Here is a 20556-nt window from a genome sequence, read left to right as displayed (position 1 = left end):
TAAAAGGATGCATTCCTTGGTCAAAATGGTTAAATTACACCCCATGTCTCATCTGGCTACTTGTCTACATGATCTAACTCTTGCACACATGCTAATCTTTTATCAGTAGTTTTAAAGCTGCAAGCGACAATAAGGGGCGGGGGATTTGCAGTGTCAGCAGAACTCTAAGGGGATGTTTAAAAGGGAAGAACTCCCACAAGTCATAGCTGTACAGAGTTAAATATTAGTTTTCTAAGTGAGAGTCTGAAGTGGTGATTAAGACACTGAAGAATCATAAAGCTACCACCGTGATGGTTGCCATAATGTCTACCGTTTTTTCTCTCTTTCTCTTGATGTGAAAGGAAGTTGTTGAAGGTAATAAGGATCATATGCCCACTTTGTCAGGGAGGCATATTAATATGGTGCTTAAGCCTGGAAAACATGCCACTACCTTGTTAGAGGTATTTAACAGGTTTGGGTTCCCTGAGACTTATCTGATTACCATAAACACACTCTCTCTCTCTCTCTCTCTCTCTCTTAGGGTTCACCAGCATATATTATGCCGGTGCTTCAGTATCATCTAACGATGCTCTAACATGTAGAATGGGGGAGAGATGCTCTCTCTTTTCACATTGGCTGTCAAACTATCACTCAATCAGTTGTTTGTTGTTTTCTTCCATAAATACAGATCCTCTTTAAAACTGTATCCATCCTTGAGTCCCTCTGTTACATTACCACTCCACACCTTAACTCACAAGGTAATAAAACCACACACTAAATAACAAAAACAAAAGCAGAAGGAAAATAACAATTTATTTTATCCCTGGCATCTTGGCAAAAAGGCTTCTAGTGGAATCAGATATAACACAATACACCCTTACATATAGCTCCACCAATTAATTCATTAAATCATGCATCAATATATTTAGAGATATCTGCAGCAGGACTAGCCACCTGGTGGTGTAAACCTTGGCTCTAGATACTTTTCACTGCTGAAGTGACACCCCAACCCCATGTGCAAAAATGGGACAAAGAAGTTGTGGGTGGATGGATGTTTAAAGAGATGTACTATACAAAGCATAATTAAATCGAATACTTCCATTCCATTTCATTATTCATACTATAAGGTACCTGGGTCCTATATTTAATAGTCATTTTAGCCTCCAGCATATTTAAAGCACTAACCAAATCACCCCCTCTAGGTAATTTATTACTAGCAAGGACAACAGAAACAAAATCATTGATGCTGCTGGCATGATATGTGGAAGCATGCAGTGTCACACTGCTAAGGGAGCTTCTATGTCGAATATCAGAAAAAAGTTCTTGTATGCATTTTGTAACTACACTTTTTATCTGGCCTATATACCCATCTACGTTGCAAACAATTACATTTAATGTCAAACACCACTGTGCTTGGTGTGAGCACTGTCCTCTTTTGCATACTTTTCTGACATCAAAAGGTAATGACTTTCAAGGTTGGACTGTATATGGGGACAGTGATCAATTCCCATTCTGATAATCAAATTCTCTTGTAAGGGCTAAACAAAAAGTATGTTAGGTGTGTTAATTATGTACATTTATACGGTCAGTGCCAAGAAATGCAGCATAGTGTCTTTTAGTAAATCTTGCATAAACACTGCATGCCATGCATATAGCACTCCACCTGTTTCTGCTACAGTCCTTAGGGACTTGGGTACTTATGTTGATAACAAACTTTTCTTTGACCACCACATCCGATCTGTTCTATTTTGATCCTTTTGCAACTTATCCTTCATGTTATCTAAGATCCTAAGAAGTTATAGTCTCATTTTATTCTTCCCTTATATACCCATCATTGAATAGACTGCCCCCTTTGGTGCATACCATGCTAAGTGCCTAACTAACTCAAAAGAACTTAACATTTTCTCACTAAGTGGCTGTTGGGTCTTAGGACCTTTAGCTACTTTGATAGACTAGAACGTTATCCCACTGTTCAGTTTCAAAAAGGTTTCTGAGGGGTGATCTCTGTTTAGCTTTTTACACTCTGAATAACCCTCAGAATTTGAACTCCTTCAACTAAATAGAAGTCATAAAGGAAGCACCTGTTACAGAGATCTGTACCTCCAAATTAACAATGCCAGCTGGTTCATCAAGTACCTAACTGATATATTCTCCGTTTGTGAAACAGTGTCCCGTTATCCATCAAGCAGATTACATCCCTAGCAGCCTTGATATCCATTCTGGATGACTTGGTGTATGAATACAAGTTTTAACCTATAATATGTGAGGAAAATCCTCATTGTGCAGGCACTCAATCTCTCAATAGTACTTGGTGATAATGCTACTTGATTTTAAGCTTATTTAGGACCTACTAACAATATAAATCTATTAAGTTTTTTTTGCACGAGTGCGTGAGTGTGAATGTGTGTGTGTGTGGGTGGGGGGGTGTGCATGTACATGTCTGCGCATGTGCCTTCAACTGTGACTAGCGCTGGAAAGTTCTGATTTGCACACACGATAGATATGGGTGTTTCAGAAACATGCAAATTAGCTGATAATGAAGATTACAGAAACAGTCCTTTTTGTCAGCTGCGCTTATAATGGCACTTTTTTTTTTTGGTCTGTTTTTTTTTTTTTTTCAAATCCCTAGCCCTGTATTTTTGTTTGTTTTTCAATGGTTTAATTACCAAAAAACATTATTTAAATCTGAAAAGTTGCCAAAACCCATTATACTTTTCTATGCCTCTTTTCTTACCTTCATATCTCTGCATATTCATTATGTTACAAGTATATGGTTATTATTAAATATTCAGTTATTTTCAGTTATTCTCACATATCAAGATCCTGTACTTCATGTATGTCCATAATAAGATTATCATATATTTTCTCAGAATTAGGTACCTCTCTTCAACATTATCAGTACTCAGAAAATAAATATATATATATATATATATATATATATATATATATATATATATATATATATATATATATCAGTGATTTCTCAATTTGTTTCTCACATTCAAACACTGGTGCTCTTTACTGTGTTACACATTCATGCTATTTCTGTTTTAACTGATAAATAATCATTTTAATGACTGTAAAATATACCCATGGTGTTATTCATTAAATAATGCATCCAATGTGACCTATGTTCTGGTCTCCTTGATACGCAGCCATACACATCTTTACCTGTTTCATTTAGTTAATCTCCTGAGTTTCCTAGGATTCTGGTATGCGTTAGAAGATGGAATACTATTGCCAAATAATAGAGGGTGTTGTGCCTTTCAGCATGGAGAAATTGCTGTTGACTATATATTTAACTTAATGCAATCTACCAAAGTTTCACTGGTACTTACAGACTTGTGTGTCTTACCAATCAATGCAGTGACCTCAAACTTGATTATATTAACTAGTGGTACAGGGGCACATGTCCCTGAATAAGAAGCATAGAAGCTTTGCCCACATCAAAAAACAAAAACTTTCATTTTTAAAAGACTACTTTTGCTTCTGCTTCAGATTCTCCCTTCAACATTGTGAATGTAGCCAACTTGTCTGGAACAATGACAGTTTTCTTCAGTATTAAGTGCAATACAACTCATCTTAGAAGAACTTGCAATGCCCTTCCTCCTGACATCACTGATATTACCACAGATTTCATAATACACTGTTCTACTTTAAAAAATGTATGGCACGCTTGCAATATACCATGTAAAAAAATTTTAGAAACTGTTCGAATGTACCAGAAATGTTAAAAATAGCAAAATAATAAATAATTTAATTAATTTTTTTGCAGCTTGTAAAATGAAGCATGAGTTTTTGAAACTAGAAAAACAAATTCGACTTTATGGAGAGGAATCCAAATGTTACTCTGTTGATCCTGTCCTACGTTGTTTGCCAGGATGTTCACCACTTAAAAATGCTACAGTTGTAGTGGGGTTCCATTGTGTCCCAGCTGGTAAGTTTTCATGAGAATATTATTTTCAGTAAGAGTCTTAAGAATGATGTCCCATGGACTTAAACTAAGAATATGCAGAGTAAATATGCTCATATTCACAAAGCACAGTTAGGAGCCACTAGTGCATATACGTTGTCACCCACACTTGCCTGTTTTTGTTGCATTAACTAATGTATAACTAATCAGCATACTTTTAAAAGTGCTATAAAACACTTTAACCATTTCCACAATATATCAGCCTGTGTTAAAATGGAGTTTTTTATAAAAAAAAGAGTGTGTTAACATATTTTGAAGGAATCGTGAGAATTTGCTTCATAAGTGGCTTAGCAAATAGTGATTAGTCTGTGACTCTACAGTAAGTAAGTTGCATTGCAGTTATTTATCATGGAACTACAAAGAGGTTTCTGATTATAATAATTTTGTCTGTAAGTATGTTTTAATTTAATATATTTTATTTTTATTTATTAACAGTTGTTCAATTGGATATTTTTCTTAGACTACACACTGTATACAAGTGCTTTTTCCCTAAAACAAAGTATACATGAGATTTCCTGGCTTACGTCAGAGACAGGGTCTCAATATGCATTCAAAGCAATCAGAAAATACTTATTTGTAGAAGAATAGTTAGGATGGCAGCAGGAGGCATTAGCCACACCAGCTTTAGCCTTCAACTTACATGTGCACCTTTTTTCCTCTTTGAAATAATCATGCACATTTATCTGTTTATGTATGTATGTATGTATGTAATTCATTCTTTGTTAACCAGGTTAGTCTCACTAGAACAACCATCTCATTTTAGGGGAGACATGAAGTGGTATTCATACTTAAATTTGGTCAAGGCACAGTGGAAGTTTTCCTACTCTTTTCTTGTGGGTGGAAATGAAGGCAAGCTGCAGGAGAAGGCAGCAGGTATATGGCATCTAGGTCTAAACATGTCACTGTACTGTTGTACTCTGCTCTCGTAAGACCAATCATGGAGTACAATGACTCCTTCAGTATGTACCTGGCCAAGTATATGCACAACCAGGGTGTCCTCAGAGATTCATCACAAAAAGAATACACAGTGTGAAAAACAAGTACTATGTAGACACCCTCAAAGCCTCGCCCTTATATTTGGTCTCCTACAGGCTGCTGAGAGGCAACCTATGTGTGGCATACAAAGAATTTTCCGATCCAGCCCTAATGGACTTGTTGCACATCCATAAAGAAATAGCATCAAGAACACTAAATCCAGGGACCTAAATCTTGCCTGCAACATAAGTAGGACATGCTGGAGGGACAGATATGTATTTTACATGCTCACCTTTCTCTGGAACAGGCTTTTCACCAATGTGATGCAAAGTTCATCCCTGCACTTATTCAAGTGAAACTTGGGTCAGTGGGAAGCCACAAACAACCTGTGGTCTGGCACTTATGTCTCTATTAGACAGAGGAAGCTTTTAAACAGTTGGCCATCTATCCCCAAGTATATATACCCCCACACAACCCTTAGGAACTAATACCCTTCAAATTTTATTGGGAAGAATGTCTAAGCTTAAGAAGACTCCTAGGGTCAATAGCCTAGTATTTTACTATGATACTATAAAAAGGCAAAAATATTTAATTTAAAGGAATAAGGAAGACGTGAATCATACTTAGCTAAGCAGGTTAAATACAATGAAGGAATTGTAACAGAGGAGGAAAATGAAGGAACGATATAGAAAGCAGAACTATATTCTAAAATATGTACAAAAATATGAGTGAAATGTTCCTAGGAGAAGTGAGGTGAAGAAAGAGTGGAGTGTTAGAAGGATAACTATAGAAGCACAGGAATGGCTGTGTAACTTAGGACAGAATCACCTTATTTTGAGCAACACATTATCACTCTGTAGACAGAGTCAGATGTCCATATTGGTGACTGTCTGAATCACTGTATGAAAAGGAAAACATAAAGCTGAACCATTCAATGTCAACAGCATTATGGTTGAAGTACAGGAGATGCTTCCTTGTCCTATATTGGCATAGTGCTGCTGAACATTGGCTGCAAGTAGCAGTACTGCAGGAAGTTTTTTTTTTTTTTTTTACTTTAGTTGCAGTCTCTTTGCCTTCCAGTTTGTTATTATGATCAAAACTGTATTTCCAGTGTATTTATGTATTTCTTTAGAGTACCCGGTTTTCTTATTTACTTACGTATATTATTTATTTATTTAGCAACTTAAAATATGCGATTGGTATTTTCACAGCACGTTATTGGGGTGGTTTCATGCCATGTGTTGGGGGTTTCCTGCCACTTTTGGAGTAGGCTAATGATTCAGCCTTTTGCCTTCCCATTCATACTTCAGTGTTCTCATTTTATTTCACACTGTTGCTGATATGGATATTTAATGCTGTGTGATTGACAACATGCCGCTCAATGTAGAATGACTCAGTCGGAAAATAGGTTACTCAGAGGAACGCTTACTAAAAGAAATTATAGTGACAGAGATAGGCAGAGCAATAAGAAAGAATAAAGTGGATTCAGTACCTGAATCACATTGTTCTGGACAACACACAAACAAAATTGTGAGGTAATCATTAACTCAATTAAAGCTATGCTTCAGATTAACAAACATGCACTCTACTACATCAAGGCAAGCTTTTGCACAAAATGTCTTAATACACAAACTAGAACACAGTCCACCCATGTTTACCTTCCACTGAAGTGCAAACACAGATGCTCTTCAGGCTACAATTAACATACTCAAGTGTGTCCTTCTTGCTGATCTCAGAACTCAGCACCAAGTTTATTTTAAGGGGGATTGGCAGGGTGGCCTAATAGTTAAGGTGTTTGCCTTACAAACACAAGGCGCAGGGTTTGAGTCTCCCAAGGGATAATTGGCTAAGCTTAAAATGGCTCACAAGGGAAGTTAGCTTAGTACTAATCTATGAACCTATTAAGCTGCTTCCAACTAACTGAAGAGTCACCCTTCTGTTCAGCATTAAAATTATTACCCTTGGTGACTGTCTACCTTGAAATCTAGGTAACAATTCAGAAACACTCTTAAGCTGTTAGCCAGGATGGTACCCTGTATACAGACCTCATTTCAAAACATAAGTAGGAGAAAGAGCCTTTTCACATCTGAGGCCCACAGTCTGGAGCCACCTGCCATCAGATGTCCAACAAACAACCACAAATTAAATGTTTTAAATCTAAACTCAAAGAACACCTGACAAAGGAAGCAACGTGTACCTGCTTCCTCTACAATAGGTACAGTTACTTCTTGCTCACTACTATCACTGTAGCCAACAACTGAAACTGTTGAGTTCTTTAAAAAAATGTGCCTTGCTTGCTTCTGTTCATTTGCACTCTTGTATATAGTTCTCTAATATACTGCGATGTTTGAAATGTGCCATAGGTTATTGCACATCACTTACTTAAGTTTCTGGTATACAGATATATGTCCTTGATTAAAATGTGCAATAGAGTATTCTAGAGCATTCTTAGTATTCTTCAGTTTTTCTACCTGCTAAAGAAATATTCATTATTTTCCATCAACTGTACTGTATTATTATGTCTTAATGCATTGCAGCCTAGGTCATGGCTGAAAAGGGTCTTCAGACCAAGTTACCTCCCTGGCTACCAAAATGAAAATAAATACCTGGGAAAGATGGACTAGAATATGGTTTTATAGGGATGTGGAAGTTTCAAAACAAAAACACTGATTTTTTACAAGTTTTGGTTGGTGAAGTGGATAAAACATAAGGAGATACATATCAGATAACAAAGTCATTATAGACAAAACATTGTAAAATAATCATAGGTTCATAGGTATATACTAGGCTAACAACCACCAGGGCCTTTATAAGCCTAGCCATGAAATCCAACCCAGTTGCGGACCTATGTATAATGGGCATTTATTAGGAGGGGCTATGTTAGTTAGTTTTTAGAGGTTATGTGGGGGGGGGTACGTTAGCTTGGGGATTAATATCTGCCTCTGTCTTTCAGAGACATGGGATCAGATTTCCCTTCCATTGGTCATGCTTACACTTAAATAGGGATAGGGATGTACTCTGCTTCACATGGATGGGGACCTTGTTTCAGAGCATGGGGATCCTATGAAACAAATATGTGTCTCACCAAGATGTCATTTATGTCACAAGCAAAATTTAAATCCTTGAATCTTGTGGTTCTGATGCTGTTCAGTTTACGTATGTGCAAAAGGTCTATCAGAGCTGGGTCCAAGGATGCCTTGAATGCCAGGCATATATTGCCTCTCAGTAACATGTCAGAGACAAGTGTATAGAGATACGGCTTTAAGGTGATCTGTATAGGACAATGTGTTTATACCCTGAGTTCTCCTGGTAAGGCAACTTTTATGGGCATTCTATCTGTTGCATACAGTCTGAATAAAGTAGCAATATGACTTCCTTGGACCTGCATACCATGCTCTTAGTTATAAGTTGGGCAACAAAGAATGATTTTCTTACTACTTTGGCCACATGTTTGTCAAAGGCTAAATTACTGTCTACATATGTTCCCAGATCCCTGACTACTAGTCAACTCTCAGAGGTATCCTTATTGGAGTAATTAACCTGAGTGGCAGTTTTCCCAAAAGGCACAATAATGTATTTCTTGGCATTGAGTTTTAATCCATGATATTGTCACCAGTTATTTGCCTGTGTTAGACCTTCTTGGAAGATGTTCATGTCAAGGGGGAATCTATGATACCTCCCAGTTTGCAGTTATCTGAAAACCTGGTCAGCCAAAGGCCCTTAACATTAGCCTTTACCTCCAAGAAGTAGATGCCAAATAGGACCGGTCCCAGAACAGAACCCTGAGGTACCCCAATGGTGACCAATCTCTTAGTTGAGGTGGTATCATCAGTCTTGACTTTCTGTGGCCTGTCTGTGAGCCAGCTGACAATTTGGTGAGTTACATAGTGGGGTTTATGCCCAGTTTGGTGAGTTTGTTAGCTATACTCAAGTGGAGTACTGTACTGAACACGTCCAGGTAAGTGTCATACACCATTTTCCCTTCATCTATTGCCTTGTTGACCCTCTCAAAGAAGTCCACCAGGTTTAATAGGTGTGACCTTTCCTTAACAAAGTTAAACTGGGTTGCTTATGTCTTTGTTGATCATTTTCATGATAATTCATTCCATGGCTTTGCATATTAGACCTGTCAGACTAAGAGGTCTGTAGTTTCCTAAGTCAGTTGATGGTCCACCCTTGTGAAGTGAGATAACCATTGCAATCCTCCATTTTAATGGTACAAAGCTTATTTTGAGGCTGCAGTTGAAAAGCGACTCAAGTGGTCCTGTTTCAAGCTATTTAGGAGGCATCCCAAAATATTGTCGGGGCTCAATGAGCTGTGTCTTTAGCCTTAGTGAGTGCCATCAAGCCCTGCTCCTTGTTAACAGTTAGGGGACTTATGCTAGTACGTATTTCATGGGGGATGCAAGGAAGAGGTGGCTGTGAAGTTTCAGCTGAATTTGTCAGCCAGCAAATTTGCTATCTCAGTGAAGGTGACATCATTGACCGCCAGTTCAGCAAAATGATTTGTGCTGCCTTTGAGGTTTTGGACATAGTAGTAGAAGGCCTTGTGGTTGTGCTTAGCCTGTGAGTTTATTTTGACCTCATAATTGATCTTATTTGACTTAATTTGCCCTCTTAGTTTCCTATTTGGCTTAATCAGAGAGCTCCTATCAATATGGGAGTTACTCTTCCTGATTTTAACCATGACTTTTTCTCTTTTGTTATATACCCTGTTAAGGTTAAGATTCTACCAGTGTGGTTTGTTTTTAAACTTTATTTTGGGCTTATTTCTAATAGGTCCCTCAGCCTCCATACAGCCATTTATATGAATTGAAGATCTGTCATCCTGTCTAACATAGATTATAAGGATATAATGACCATTTTTCAAGAATGCTTTGATAAAGTAATAAATAATTAGTAGCTGAAGGAGTTTATGAGTTGAAAGGCAGACATAGCAGAGAAATGCTGATACTCAAAATAAATTATGGAAGAAATCAAAAGAAGGAAAACAGAGAGGAAATTAATAACTTGTTACATCATGAAAGCATATGATAATTTGCCCCACAAAGAACTATGGGCAGTAATGGAGGTACATGTGTGTCTAATATACTATTTACGTTCTTAAACTCAGTATACAAGAATTCCTGGCTAATTCCATTGGTAAATGGGGGGTTAGGGAAAAAGAGAAATCTAGTAAAAGGAGGAAAGTAGGTATGCTTCATGATCTCATTCATATTTGGACTAGTAATAAAAACAGTAAAATAGAGTGTGGAGCTAGAGTTGATTGAATCATGTTTTGAATTTAGAGAGGAGATAAAAACTTCCATTACAGATGCAAGTGATATTCTCATACGAGCTAGGAATAATGTGTGGGTTGAGGTAGTTATGAAAGTTTTGAATGATGTTTTGAGAAAAGTATGGTTGAAGTTAAGTGAGGGGAAAAAGTAAATGATATGAGGAAAAGTGACAGTTGGGGGTATTTATCATAATGAAAGAGATCAAGGCCTTACCAGTGAGATTTGGTTGAGAAGAGGTGGGAAAGCAACAGTGGAGATTTAAGGGTGGTTTTGCATTACTTGGAAAACTTATAATCTAACTTGCTAAAAGTTGTATCTGATACATTCATTAATTTTAGGGAAAATTAATTTGTAGGAAGAATCATTAAGCTGCCAAGTGTTGTTTATTTAGTTATTTATTTATTTTACAGTTGTTTACCACGAAAGTCTGACTGGGATAATATCCCATTTTCAGCTGAGGCATGGGAAGAAAAGCTTCATATTGACATAATATGGTTACAGTTAAATAACAAAGTTATTACAAAGCCTGGTACATAAAAACAATATATTAACTAAATAAAACATTCACAACTACAGTTCATACAGTGTGTACTTATATGTACAGAGTACAAATATTGGGCAAGATATAACAAGTTGAAAAAAGAACACTGATAATAATTAAAGAATTCACAAGCTGAGACCGTGCTATTTGAAACAGTATTTACAGTTATCTCAGGTAAAGATATAATGAAGGCTTAGAGTTAATTTATCATGTTTTTCTACAAGCACAACATACATCCTGATTATTAGTAAACAGTTACAAAGAAAGAGAGGAGGTGGTGAGTAATGTGCATATCATAAGATAATAATATAATAGAGGATCATAACACCAGTAAATGAAAAATCCAGAAGCCACTGGTATGGAAATATAATAAATACATTTTACTGGACTGATCTATGGCACTGTCTGAGAACAAATAGAAATTAATAACAACTGGAAAAAGATTTGTAAAAGAGAAGGAGTATGAAGACTTAATATGGAAATTAGTACTGGATAAGCTTCCTGTAAATGCAAACAGGAAGTATAAACAATACAGAGAAATGAGGTATAACATCTGTGGACAAGAAGAGATAACAAACATCTTGTGTATTTCTAGAATGTAAACGAACACAATATTTCGGGAAAGACACAAGTAATTATGGAAAGGATATTCTCTCAGTAAATTAACTAAAGAGATCATTTATATGATTATTGTGAAAACTTGTACAAAAAGGTGATAGACTGGATAAGAATTTACATCAATTTAAAAAATGTGAATGAAAGATTACAATGAATTGTTATATAATAAAAATGGAATGAATGCAAGTGAAGAAGGGGAAGGGAAAGTGAAATATGGATTTGGATGAATGGGTGGGGGAATAAAGAGATGAAAATTTAAAAGTGCATAGCAATGCTTTGATGTTTAAGTCTAGAGACTATTTATGTAAATTTGTAAATAGATATATTCATCTTTTTTGTTTGTTTGTAAAAAATTTTGATATTTTTGTATTAAATACAGTCCCCCTACTCTTTTTGATGAGTGCTGTAGGATTCTTTACATCCATCTGAGCTACCACCAACTTAAGAAGATGTGGTCTCAGTTTATTGTCTCTAGAGTGTAACCTCTCATGACGCACTACAGTATTAGTACTGGAAAATTAATCCATGCCCCTGGTGAGGGACTAGAACACATAGCATTTTAATCTTCCAGCACTGAAAGTGAGTGTACCACCTGTTGAGCCAGTGACACCACGATTGTCATTCTTCTGACCAAATCCTAACTTATGACAGCCTCTGATATCTGGTTCAGGTGTCACATGATATTTACATATGTGAAAATGTCCTCCACTCTTCGTATCCTTTGAATATGATCAAATATACATGTGTCTAGGTAGTGCAAGTTTTAAACTCTGTGACTTGTAACTGCATGTCCTGGAACAGTGAGAATGAATATGCAATTATATATATATATATATATATATATATATATATATATATATATATATATATATATATATATATATAGGGCCTCACTGAGACAGATGCCTGGTGTCAGAGCCATGGCCTCAAGCTCAATGCCAAAAAATGCATTGTCATCCCCTTTGGTAAAAACTCTGTACCCATGAACTACCACATAAGCGGCAGTCTACTTAACTCTGAATGTGTGATAAGAGACCTTGGGACTCCTGTAGACAGTAGTCTCTCCTTTGATAATCACATCGCCACAGTAGTCAGGAAATCCTTCTACATGGCACACCTCATCACAAAAGGGTTCTCATCCAGGAAAAAGGAGGTCATTGTTCCCTTACACTCAACACTCATTAGACCCATTATAGAGTACAATGCCCCTTTTGGAATGTACCTCGCAAGACATCTGCAGCAGCTGGAAAGGCCACAGAAGTACCTCAAAAAGAGGATTAGTGGCGTCAAACATATGTCCTACACTGACCGTCTCAAAAAACTCCAGCTTTACTCCGTAGCATATCGCCTACTCCGAGGTGATCTCTGCCTAACATATAAAGCTATGTCAAACCCAGAGCCATTGGACATGCTGCATCTAAAGAAATACCAATCCCCCAAGCTACATACTCTAAGGACCTAAACCTTGTCACCACAATAAACAGGACATGCTGGAAGGATGGATTCCTGTCCAAGAGACTTCCCATACTTCGGAACAAGCTACCCATCTATGTCAAGCAAAGTTCCTCATTAGCCCTCTTCAAGAAAAAGCTTGATGAGTGGATGGGAAATAGGAAATACACCCCCGGGGATCACTTCTATCGCTCTGCTCGACAGGGGCACAGGAAAATAACTTTCTTGGGTGGCATAAGCTATAGATATATATATATATATATATATATAAATATATATATATATATATATATATATATATATATATATATGTATTCCTGGAACAGCGAGAATGATTGTGCAATTATACATGTCTATTGTAAGTGCATGTCCTCGAACACCAAGAATGAATGTGCAATTATATATGTATCTTGTAAGTAAAGTGACTATAAAAAGTGTACACACCCCCGTTAAAATGCCATGTTTTTTGTTATATAAAAAATTAGACCACAATAAATCCTTTCAAAAAATTTCCCACTTTTATTGTGATCTATAACCTGTACAATTCAATTGAAATACAAACAAATCTGTTAGGGGAAAAGTATAAAAAATTTAAAAAGTACAATAAGCTGGTTGCATAAGTGTGCATACCCATAAACTAATACTTTGTTGAAGCACCTTTTGATTTAATTATAGCATTCGGTCTCCTTGGGTACACATCTGCCATCAATTAAAGAGACTCTGATTAACCCCAAATAAAGTTCAGCTGTCATAGCAGGATTTTCCTGACATTTACTCAGTTGCCTGTTATAGAAAAAGTCATGGTTCTCAGAGTGCTTACAAAGCATCAAAGGGATCTCATTGTTGAAAGGTATCAGTCAGGAGAAGGGTACAAAAAAATTTCCACAGCATTGGATATACCATGGAACTCAGTGAAGACGGTCATCAAAAAGTGGAGAAAATATGGGACAACAGTGATGTTGCAAAAAACTGGACGTCCCTCCAAAATTGATAAAAAGACAAGATAAAACTGGTCAGGGAGGCTGCCAAGAGACCTACAGTAATACTGAAGGAGCTGCAGGAATTTCTGGCAAGTACTGGTTGTGTACTACATGTTACAACAATCTCCTGTATTCGCCATATGTCTGGACTATGGGGTAGGGTTGCAAGACAGAAACCTTTTCTTACACAGAAAAACATCCAGGCCCAGCTAAAATTTGCAAAACAATTTATTTATTTATTTTTATTTTTTTTTTTATTTTACATTTGTTAACCAGGAGAGTCCGACTGGATACATGTCCATTTTCAGCAGAGGCCCGGGGAGAAAAGCTCCAAGTACATAACAGACATATGAACATTGTTAATGCAAAAAAAGGAAGATAGTTGAGTTCTAAATACAATATAAAGATACATCACATCTTGGGAAAAAAAACAGCAGCAGCAAATAAAAAAAAACATAGGTCAGTTACAAAGGCGAGGTGCCTTGTTAAAAAGCGGTTAAGGATAGTGAGGTAAGAGAAGGGTAAATGATAGTGGTTAATCAGGTTTGGAACAGGGACATTGCCAGAGAGTATTGAGATGGGGTTTAAGCTTTTTTTTGAATTGTAGGAGTGAGGGTTCTGAGGTGAGCATGGTCGGTAGGGAGTTCCACATTTTACCTACAAAGTTTGAGAATAGAGAATCCCCAGCAGAATTATTGGCTTTGGTAGTTTGAGCTAAGATCTTATTGGAGGAGCGTAAAGATTGCAGGTTAATATAGGGGTGAATGATGTTTTTCAGAGCTGGTGTTTTCTCTGGGTGATACAGTATCTGGTGAGCCATTTTGAGTTGGTTGAAATGGAGTTGGCTGGAAAACTCTAACCACCCTAGTTGCTTCAAGTTAGTGCAGTGGTGCGTTCTAAAGGTGGAATTTGTGGCAAATCTAGCTATGTGATTGTAACAGGAAGCAAGTTTGTTAAGGGTTGTCTTGTTTAGGTTTGTAAAGAGGGGGGAGGCATAGAAAAGAGTTGATAGTAGGTGTGTGCTGGCAATTGTAATTTTAGCGTGAGGAGTGAGAAAGTGTTTTACTTTATAGAGAGAGCCAAGCTTTTTATTGACGGTTTTGATGGCAAGATTGAAATGGGTGTCAAATTTAAGGGAGTTATCAATGGTAACACCTAATAGCTTTGTGTGAGCTTCTGGTGATATAGTGATTCCATTGGAGGATGTAATAGAGAAGGTGGGGGGAAGAGTCTTGTTAGTGGGTGAGAAAGTAAGTAGTTTTGTTTCTCAGAGTGCTTACAAAGCATCAAAGGGATCTCATTGTTGAAAGGTATCAGTCAGGAGAAGGGTACAAAAAAATTTATATAACAGATCCCCGGGGGTGTATTTCCTATTTCCCACATTTATATTTTTGTACCCTTCTCACATTTATATAACTTTATATATGTAGCTTATGCCACCCAAGAAAGTTATTTTCCTGTGCCCCTGTCGAGCAGAGCGACAGAAGTGATCCCCGGGGGTGTATTTCCTATTTCCCACATTTATATTTTTGTACCCTTCTCACATTTATATAACAGAAAACAATACATCAAGTCTCCCAAAAGCATGTGGGAAAATGTGTTATGGTCTGAGACCAAGGTTGAACTTTATGGCCACAATTCCAAAAGGTACGTATGGCGCAAAAACAGCACTTCGCATCACCAAAAGAACACCATACCCACGGTGAAGCATGGTGGTGGCAGTATCATGCTTTGGGGTTGCTTTTCTTCAGCTGGAACTGGGGCCTTAGTTAAGGTGGAGGTAATTATGAACAGCTCCAAATACCAGTCACTTTTAGCCCAAAACCTTCAGGCATCTGCTAGAAAGCTGAAGATGAAGAGGAATTTCACCTTTCAACACAACAATGACCCCAAGAATACATCCAAATCAACAAAAGAATGGCTTCACCAGAAGAAAATTAAAGTTTTGGAATGGCCCAGCCAGAGCCTAGACCTAAATCCAATAGAAAATCTGTGGGGTGACCTGAACAGGGCTGTGCACAAGAGATGCCCTCGCAGTCTGACAGATTTGGAGCACTTTTGCAAGGAAGAGTAGGCAAATATTGCTAAGTCAAGATGTGCCATGCTGATAGACTCCTACCCAAGAAGACTGAACGCTGTAATTAAATCAAAAGGTGTTTCAACAAAGTATTAGTTTAAGGGTGTGCACACTTATGCAACCAACTTATTGTACATTTGTTTTTTATATTTTTTCCCCTAACAGATTTGTTTGTTTTTCAATCAAATTGTACAAGATATAGAGTCACATTAAAGGTGGGGAGAGTTTTGAAATGATTTATTGTGGTCTCATTTTTTAATATCACAAAAACCTGGCATTTTAACAGGGGTGTGTACACTTTTTATATCCACTGTACACGTCCTGGAATAGCAAAAACGATTGTGCAAATATATATATATATATATATATATATATATATATATATATGTATATCTTAGTAGGGGAAGTTTTAACCTATATGACTTGTAACTGCATGTCTATGAACAGTGAGAATGAGTGAGCAAATATATATATATGTGTCTAAGTAGTGGAAGTTTTAAGATCTATGACTTGTAACTCCATGTCCTGGAACAATGAAAATGAAGGAATGTGAAAAATTTGGATTTAGTGGCACAGAGAGATAACGCTCTGACTATGACCTGGATTACCTGAGTTGATAGGTGTATAAAGTCAGTATCTATTAACTAAATTCCTATCAGTTGAACCTTTTTTTCATATTTAGGGTGTGGTTCACTGCATACATGGTTTTACCATGTTCAGCAAATTAACACTTCAACATTTATTGTGAAAAACTCACACCAATCAAATTCAAATTTGAAAGATCAGCCTTTAATGATCAGTGATTTAATGACCAATCAGTAGTAAAAGTGACAAAGGTACCAGTTAACACTGAGTGGAAAAGTGTCTAATGTAAAAAATATAGTAGCTTATATAGTTTCTCAACACACTGATAACTTTATGATCACACCATAGAAGTATTAGAAAACAAGTAAAGAAATATGTTACATTAGGGACTTCTATTTTAAAATAGTTATTAGGCATTATGCAGACTGAAAGGTAAAGTACAGTTAATCAGAAGGAAAGAATAACCTTGCTGGTCAAGCATGAGAGATAACAGTTCCCAAGGGAAGGCTACAGACTGTTCTTTTTCTGTTATCTTTCTCAAGGGCAGGATAGCTAGGCCCCTGAAAGACTGTAAAACAAACAAGACAAGGCCTGAGAACCAAGGCTCAGAAGGCATGCAAAGCATTACAGCATTTTGGTATTATTAAAATATACTTCAGATACAGTTAGGGAAGTCAGTCAGTTAGTTTGTTCGACCAACCTGACATTACAGAGAAGATTAAGCCACAATACAGACATTCAAGCCTAAGTAGAGAAGATGTAGGTAAGTCTGTCTTGTCCTATTGCATATGTCTGTTCATTCCCTCACAAGTCTGTAAGTATGTTCTTTCATTCTCTATTTGTGTAGCAGAATAAAGACCTATGACTCAGGTGACCGGACTTTTTAGCAGCTTGGGTACTTGTTGAGGCCAATGTGGGGGAGGAGAGGAGGGCACACTCTCTGCAGCCAAATCCCTGGTGCAGATTAGAGCATCAGACAGAGATGCTTTTCTAAACTGGGACATCAGGGCTAATTGATCACATTATAATGAGGTATGACATGCATTATTAAAGGTCCTTTGCTTTCTCATTCCTTGGACATGAGGAAATAGGTGCAGAGGTAACTCAAACCACTGAGGACAAATGACTCATCGATGAACCTTCATAGGAAGCTCTCACTCCAGTAATGGGGAACAAGTGGTCCAGCTGATGGAGAGAGAGGGTCTGATGATCAGAGAAAAAACAGAAAAAATAAATAAATAAAACTGAATGGGTCCCAGCATCTGATTGAAAGGACTCACCACAGTGATACCATCAGAACATTCCAGCTTCCTGAATTTATGGCCTTCAGCTAATTATTATATAAGATAAATGTGGCCAATGCACAGTTATAAAAGCACATCAGCATTTACAAGAAACATAAATGTCAGCTATTTACCTGGCATTTTTATAGTTCCTCCCTTTGTGTCATTTTGTCACAACTACCACAGTGAGTGCTTGGCCTTTGTAACCAGTTCACATCTGCATGAAGGCTAGTGTCAGGCCAGCATTACCAAAAGATATATTTTTAATGAAATAGGCTTAAATTAGTTAGATGAGAGCATGCATTTCCAGTTTCTAATTTCATTTTTTTTTTATTTTTAAGTGCATGTTGTAGTTCATCTCAGTGTAGAATTGTCATTACCTGTAAACTGTCACTTTCTAAATTGGCAAATGGTTTCCAAAGCTGAACCTCATGACTTTGCCAAACATGCTCAGACAATATACTTATAATGGTGCAACATATGTCAGGCTCTAACCGCTATCTGACAGACCAAGTGGAGTTTCTATATAGACCGTGTAAGTATGAAAACCTACATTCAGGGAAGAACCTTAATGACATACGCTTTACTGAAATACATACATTGAATGTTTGGGTTATTTAACAGTAGTAAATATTTGTTTCACTTCTGGACTTTATCATTTGTAATGAAATAACTTCATTTTGTTTGCAGATTCAGGTATGAACTGGTTTGAAATTCAGAACAATTTTGAACCAAAAGTGCAAGACTTGAAAGACATAGTTACAACCCACACAGCATGTTCATGCAATGTTCCACAATGTGAAACTTTGGCGTAACATTCAGCCGACACCAAGATCCACCTGTGTAATCCTTGTCTGGCAATCATTAGGACGTCTTAAATAAAGATCAATTGTATTTTAGGTAAAAGAAAAAAGAAAACAAGGCTTCACTGTTGCTTATGTACTCCATTTTATTGAAATAATTTATTTTCAACAAGGTAATATAAATTTTATTGTTATGTTTGTAACTTATAACTATCTTTGAAAATGCTGCCTTCTGAATATCCATCTTTTCTAACATGCATTCTACAATAAAATCTGAAAATAATAATTATACTATGTGTCGTATTTTCTAATACAAATATCCAGCAATAAGCATTCAATGATTGTTAACATATGTACTAAACTATAACTGAAATATTTTAATGGGTGTAGGCCTTTATTGCTGTTAAAGATAAAATTACTCAGTGCTCTGTCCCTCATTAATATAATCAATATCACATAAAACTTCAAAAACTAACTTTTCACATATATTTAGGCATGCAAACTATTATAAAATGAGTCAGAAATGATAAACAATGAAACATGTCAATGTTAATATGTACACAATGATAATTTCTGGGGCATAATGATACCAGCGAAGGTAAACGTATTAAGACAAACTTAGAATGAAACACAAAGTGCATCTGTACTCCATAACTAAACAAAGCTGCACTGAACAACATTGTATTCGGTTAGAAGAAAATGAGAATAATTTTCTTGGTCAGGTTTTCATACCATACTTCAAATTATAAATCAATTTGTACAAAAGGCAAGATGGTGTAAAATAATTAATTTCCAATGCAATTTTTCCCTAATCAGTATTACAACTAGGACACTTGCTTAGGGTGATTTACAAAGGAAGGACAGACCACAGTAAAAAAGCAAATGAGTTAACATTAAAATGTATACAGTGTTGTTTGTACCAGGACAATAGCCACACAGTAACACAGAGGGTATGTGCTTGAGTAATAGTATGTGGCTGAAATGCATGTTGAATGGATGAGGTCTGTCAAGCTGGAATTTGCCATTGCCCTGATCTGGCCTGATGTGACTTATTCACAGATCAGTACTAGGCTAACTGTCCTTGTTGGCCATCTTAAAGCCTAGCAAATTACCCCATGTAAGAATTCAACCCTGCACCTTGTGTCTGTACGATAAACACCTTAACCATTATGCCAATGATCTCAGAGGTACAGGAGTGAAAGTCCCCTATCTGGAGCTGTAAGTAGTTTGACATAAGGGGAAAAAAAATATATATATATATATATATATATATATATATATATATATATATATATATATATATATATATATATATACACACACACACACACACTCACAAACACACACACACACATATATATATATATATATATATATATATATATATATATATATATATATATATATATGGTAAACCTATCAGACACCACTTTTGTGATCAACAGTTTCTGAAAAATAGTTTTCTGATGTTCTGCCATGGAACCCTAAAAAGTAAACAGTGATACAACAATTTAGGATAATCATAAACTGCTTTACAGCCATATAAAATCATTTAAGTATGCCAGTGGAAGACCTGAGCTTTATATGGCTGATACAAAACTGCAAGGGAAAATGTAAAATAGTAGGCTTTAATAATAATAAGAAGTTATGTACTTACCATAACGTTCTGTGTATGTTGTCCATCTCCACCTTTATTCTCACTGATGTGTCGGATCCATCTCGGCCTTTACAAAAGCTCGAGAAGTTCAGCAAAGCTCATGGTCCTCCTTCCTTACCCATAATGCAGTTCCATAGCTTTCTCAGATCTTGTTTGCCCATTCAGAAATTGTAAGGAAAGCAATAAATGTGTAATATCAGAAAAGGATATACAGTAGTAATTGTTATAGAGGGTTAAGGTTAGCATTTCTGATGCTATGTAGATACAATATCCAATGTCCACTCAGTCTCCCAGGAGATCTTGAAGGGGGACATGGAGGATGGGTTGTGAGAATAAAGGTGGAGATGGCAACAC

General features: G+C 36.6%; 1 protein-coding gene across 1 annotated transcript in view; it reads left to right on the top strand.

Annotated features, from left to right (window-relative positions):
* The window catches only part of LOC122813623 (vitellogenin-like), a 487128-nt gene extending 468464 nt beyond the window's left edge, over positions 1-18664 (top strand). The window contains exons 33-34 of the mRNA XM_044086038.1: positions 3755-3916; positions 18433-18664. Of these exons, the coding sequence (XP_043941973.1) occupies positions 3755-3916; positions 18433-18557 (287 nt within the window). The 3' untranslated portion in view covers positions 18558-18664. The remainder of the gene's footprint in view (positions 1-3754; positions 3917-18432) is intronic.
* The last annotated feature ends 1892 nt before the right edge of the window (positions 18665-20556 follow it).

The sequence above is a fragment of the Protopterus annectens genome, chromosome 10.part0, assembly GCF_019279795.1.
Source record: "Protopterus annectens isolate FY-2018-M chromosome 10.part0, PAN1.0, whole genome shotgun sequence".
Lineage (NCBI taxonomy): Eukaryota > Metazoa > Chordata > Ceratodontiformes > Protopteridae > Protopterus > Protopterus annectens.
Note: the sequence above shows the minus strand (reverse complement) of the source record. Positions and strands in the feature narration are given on the sequence as shown.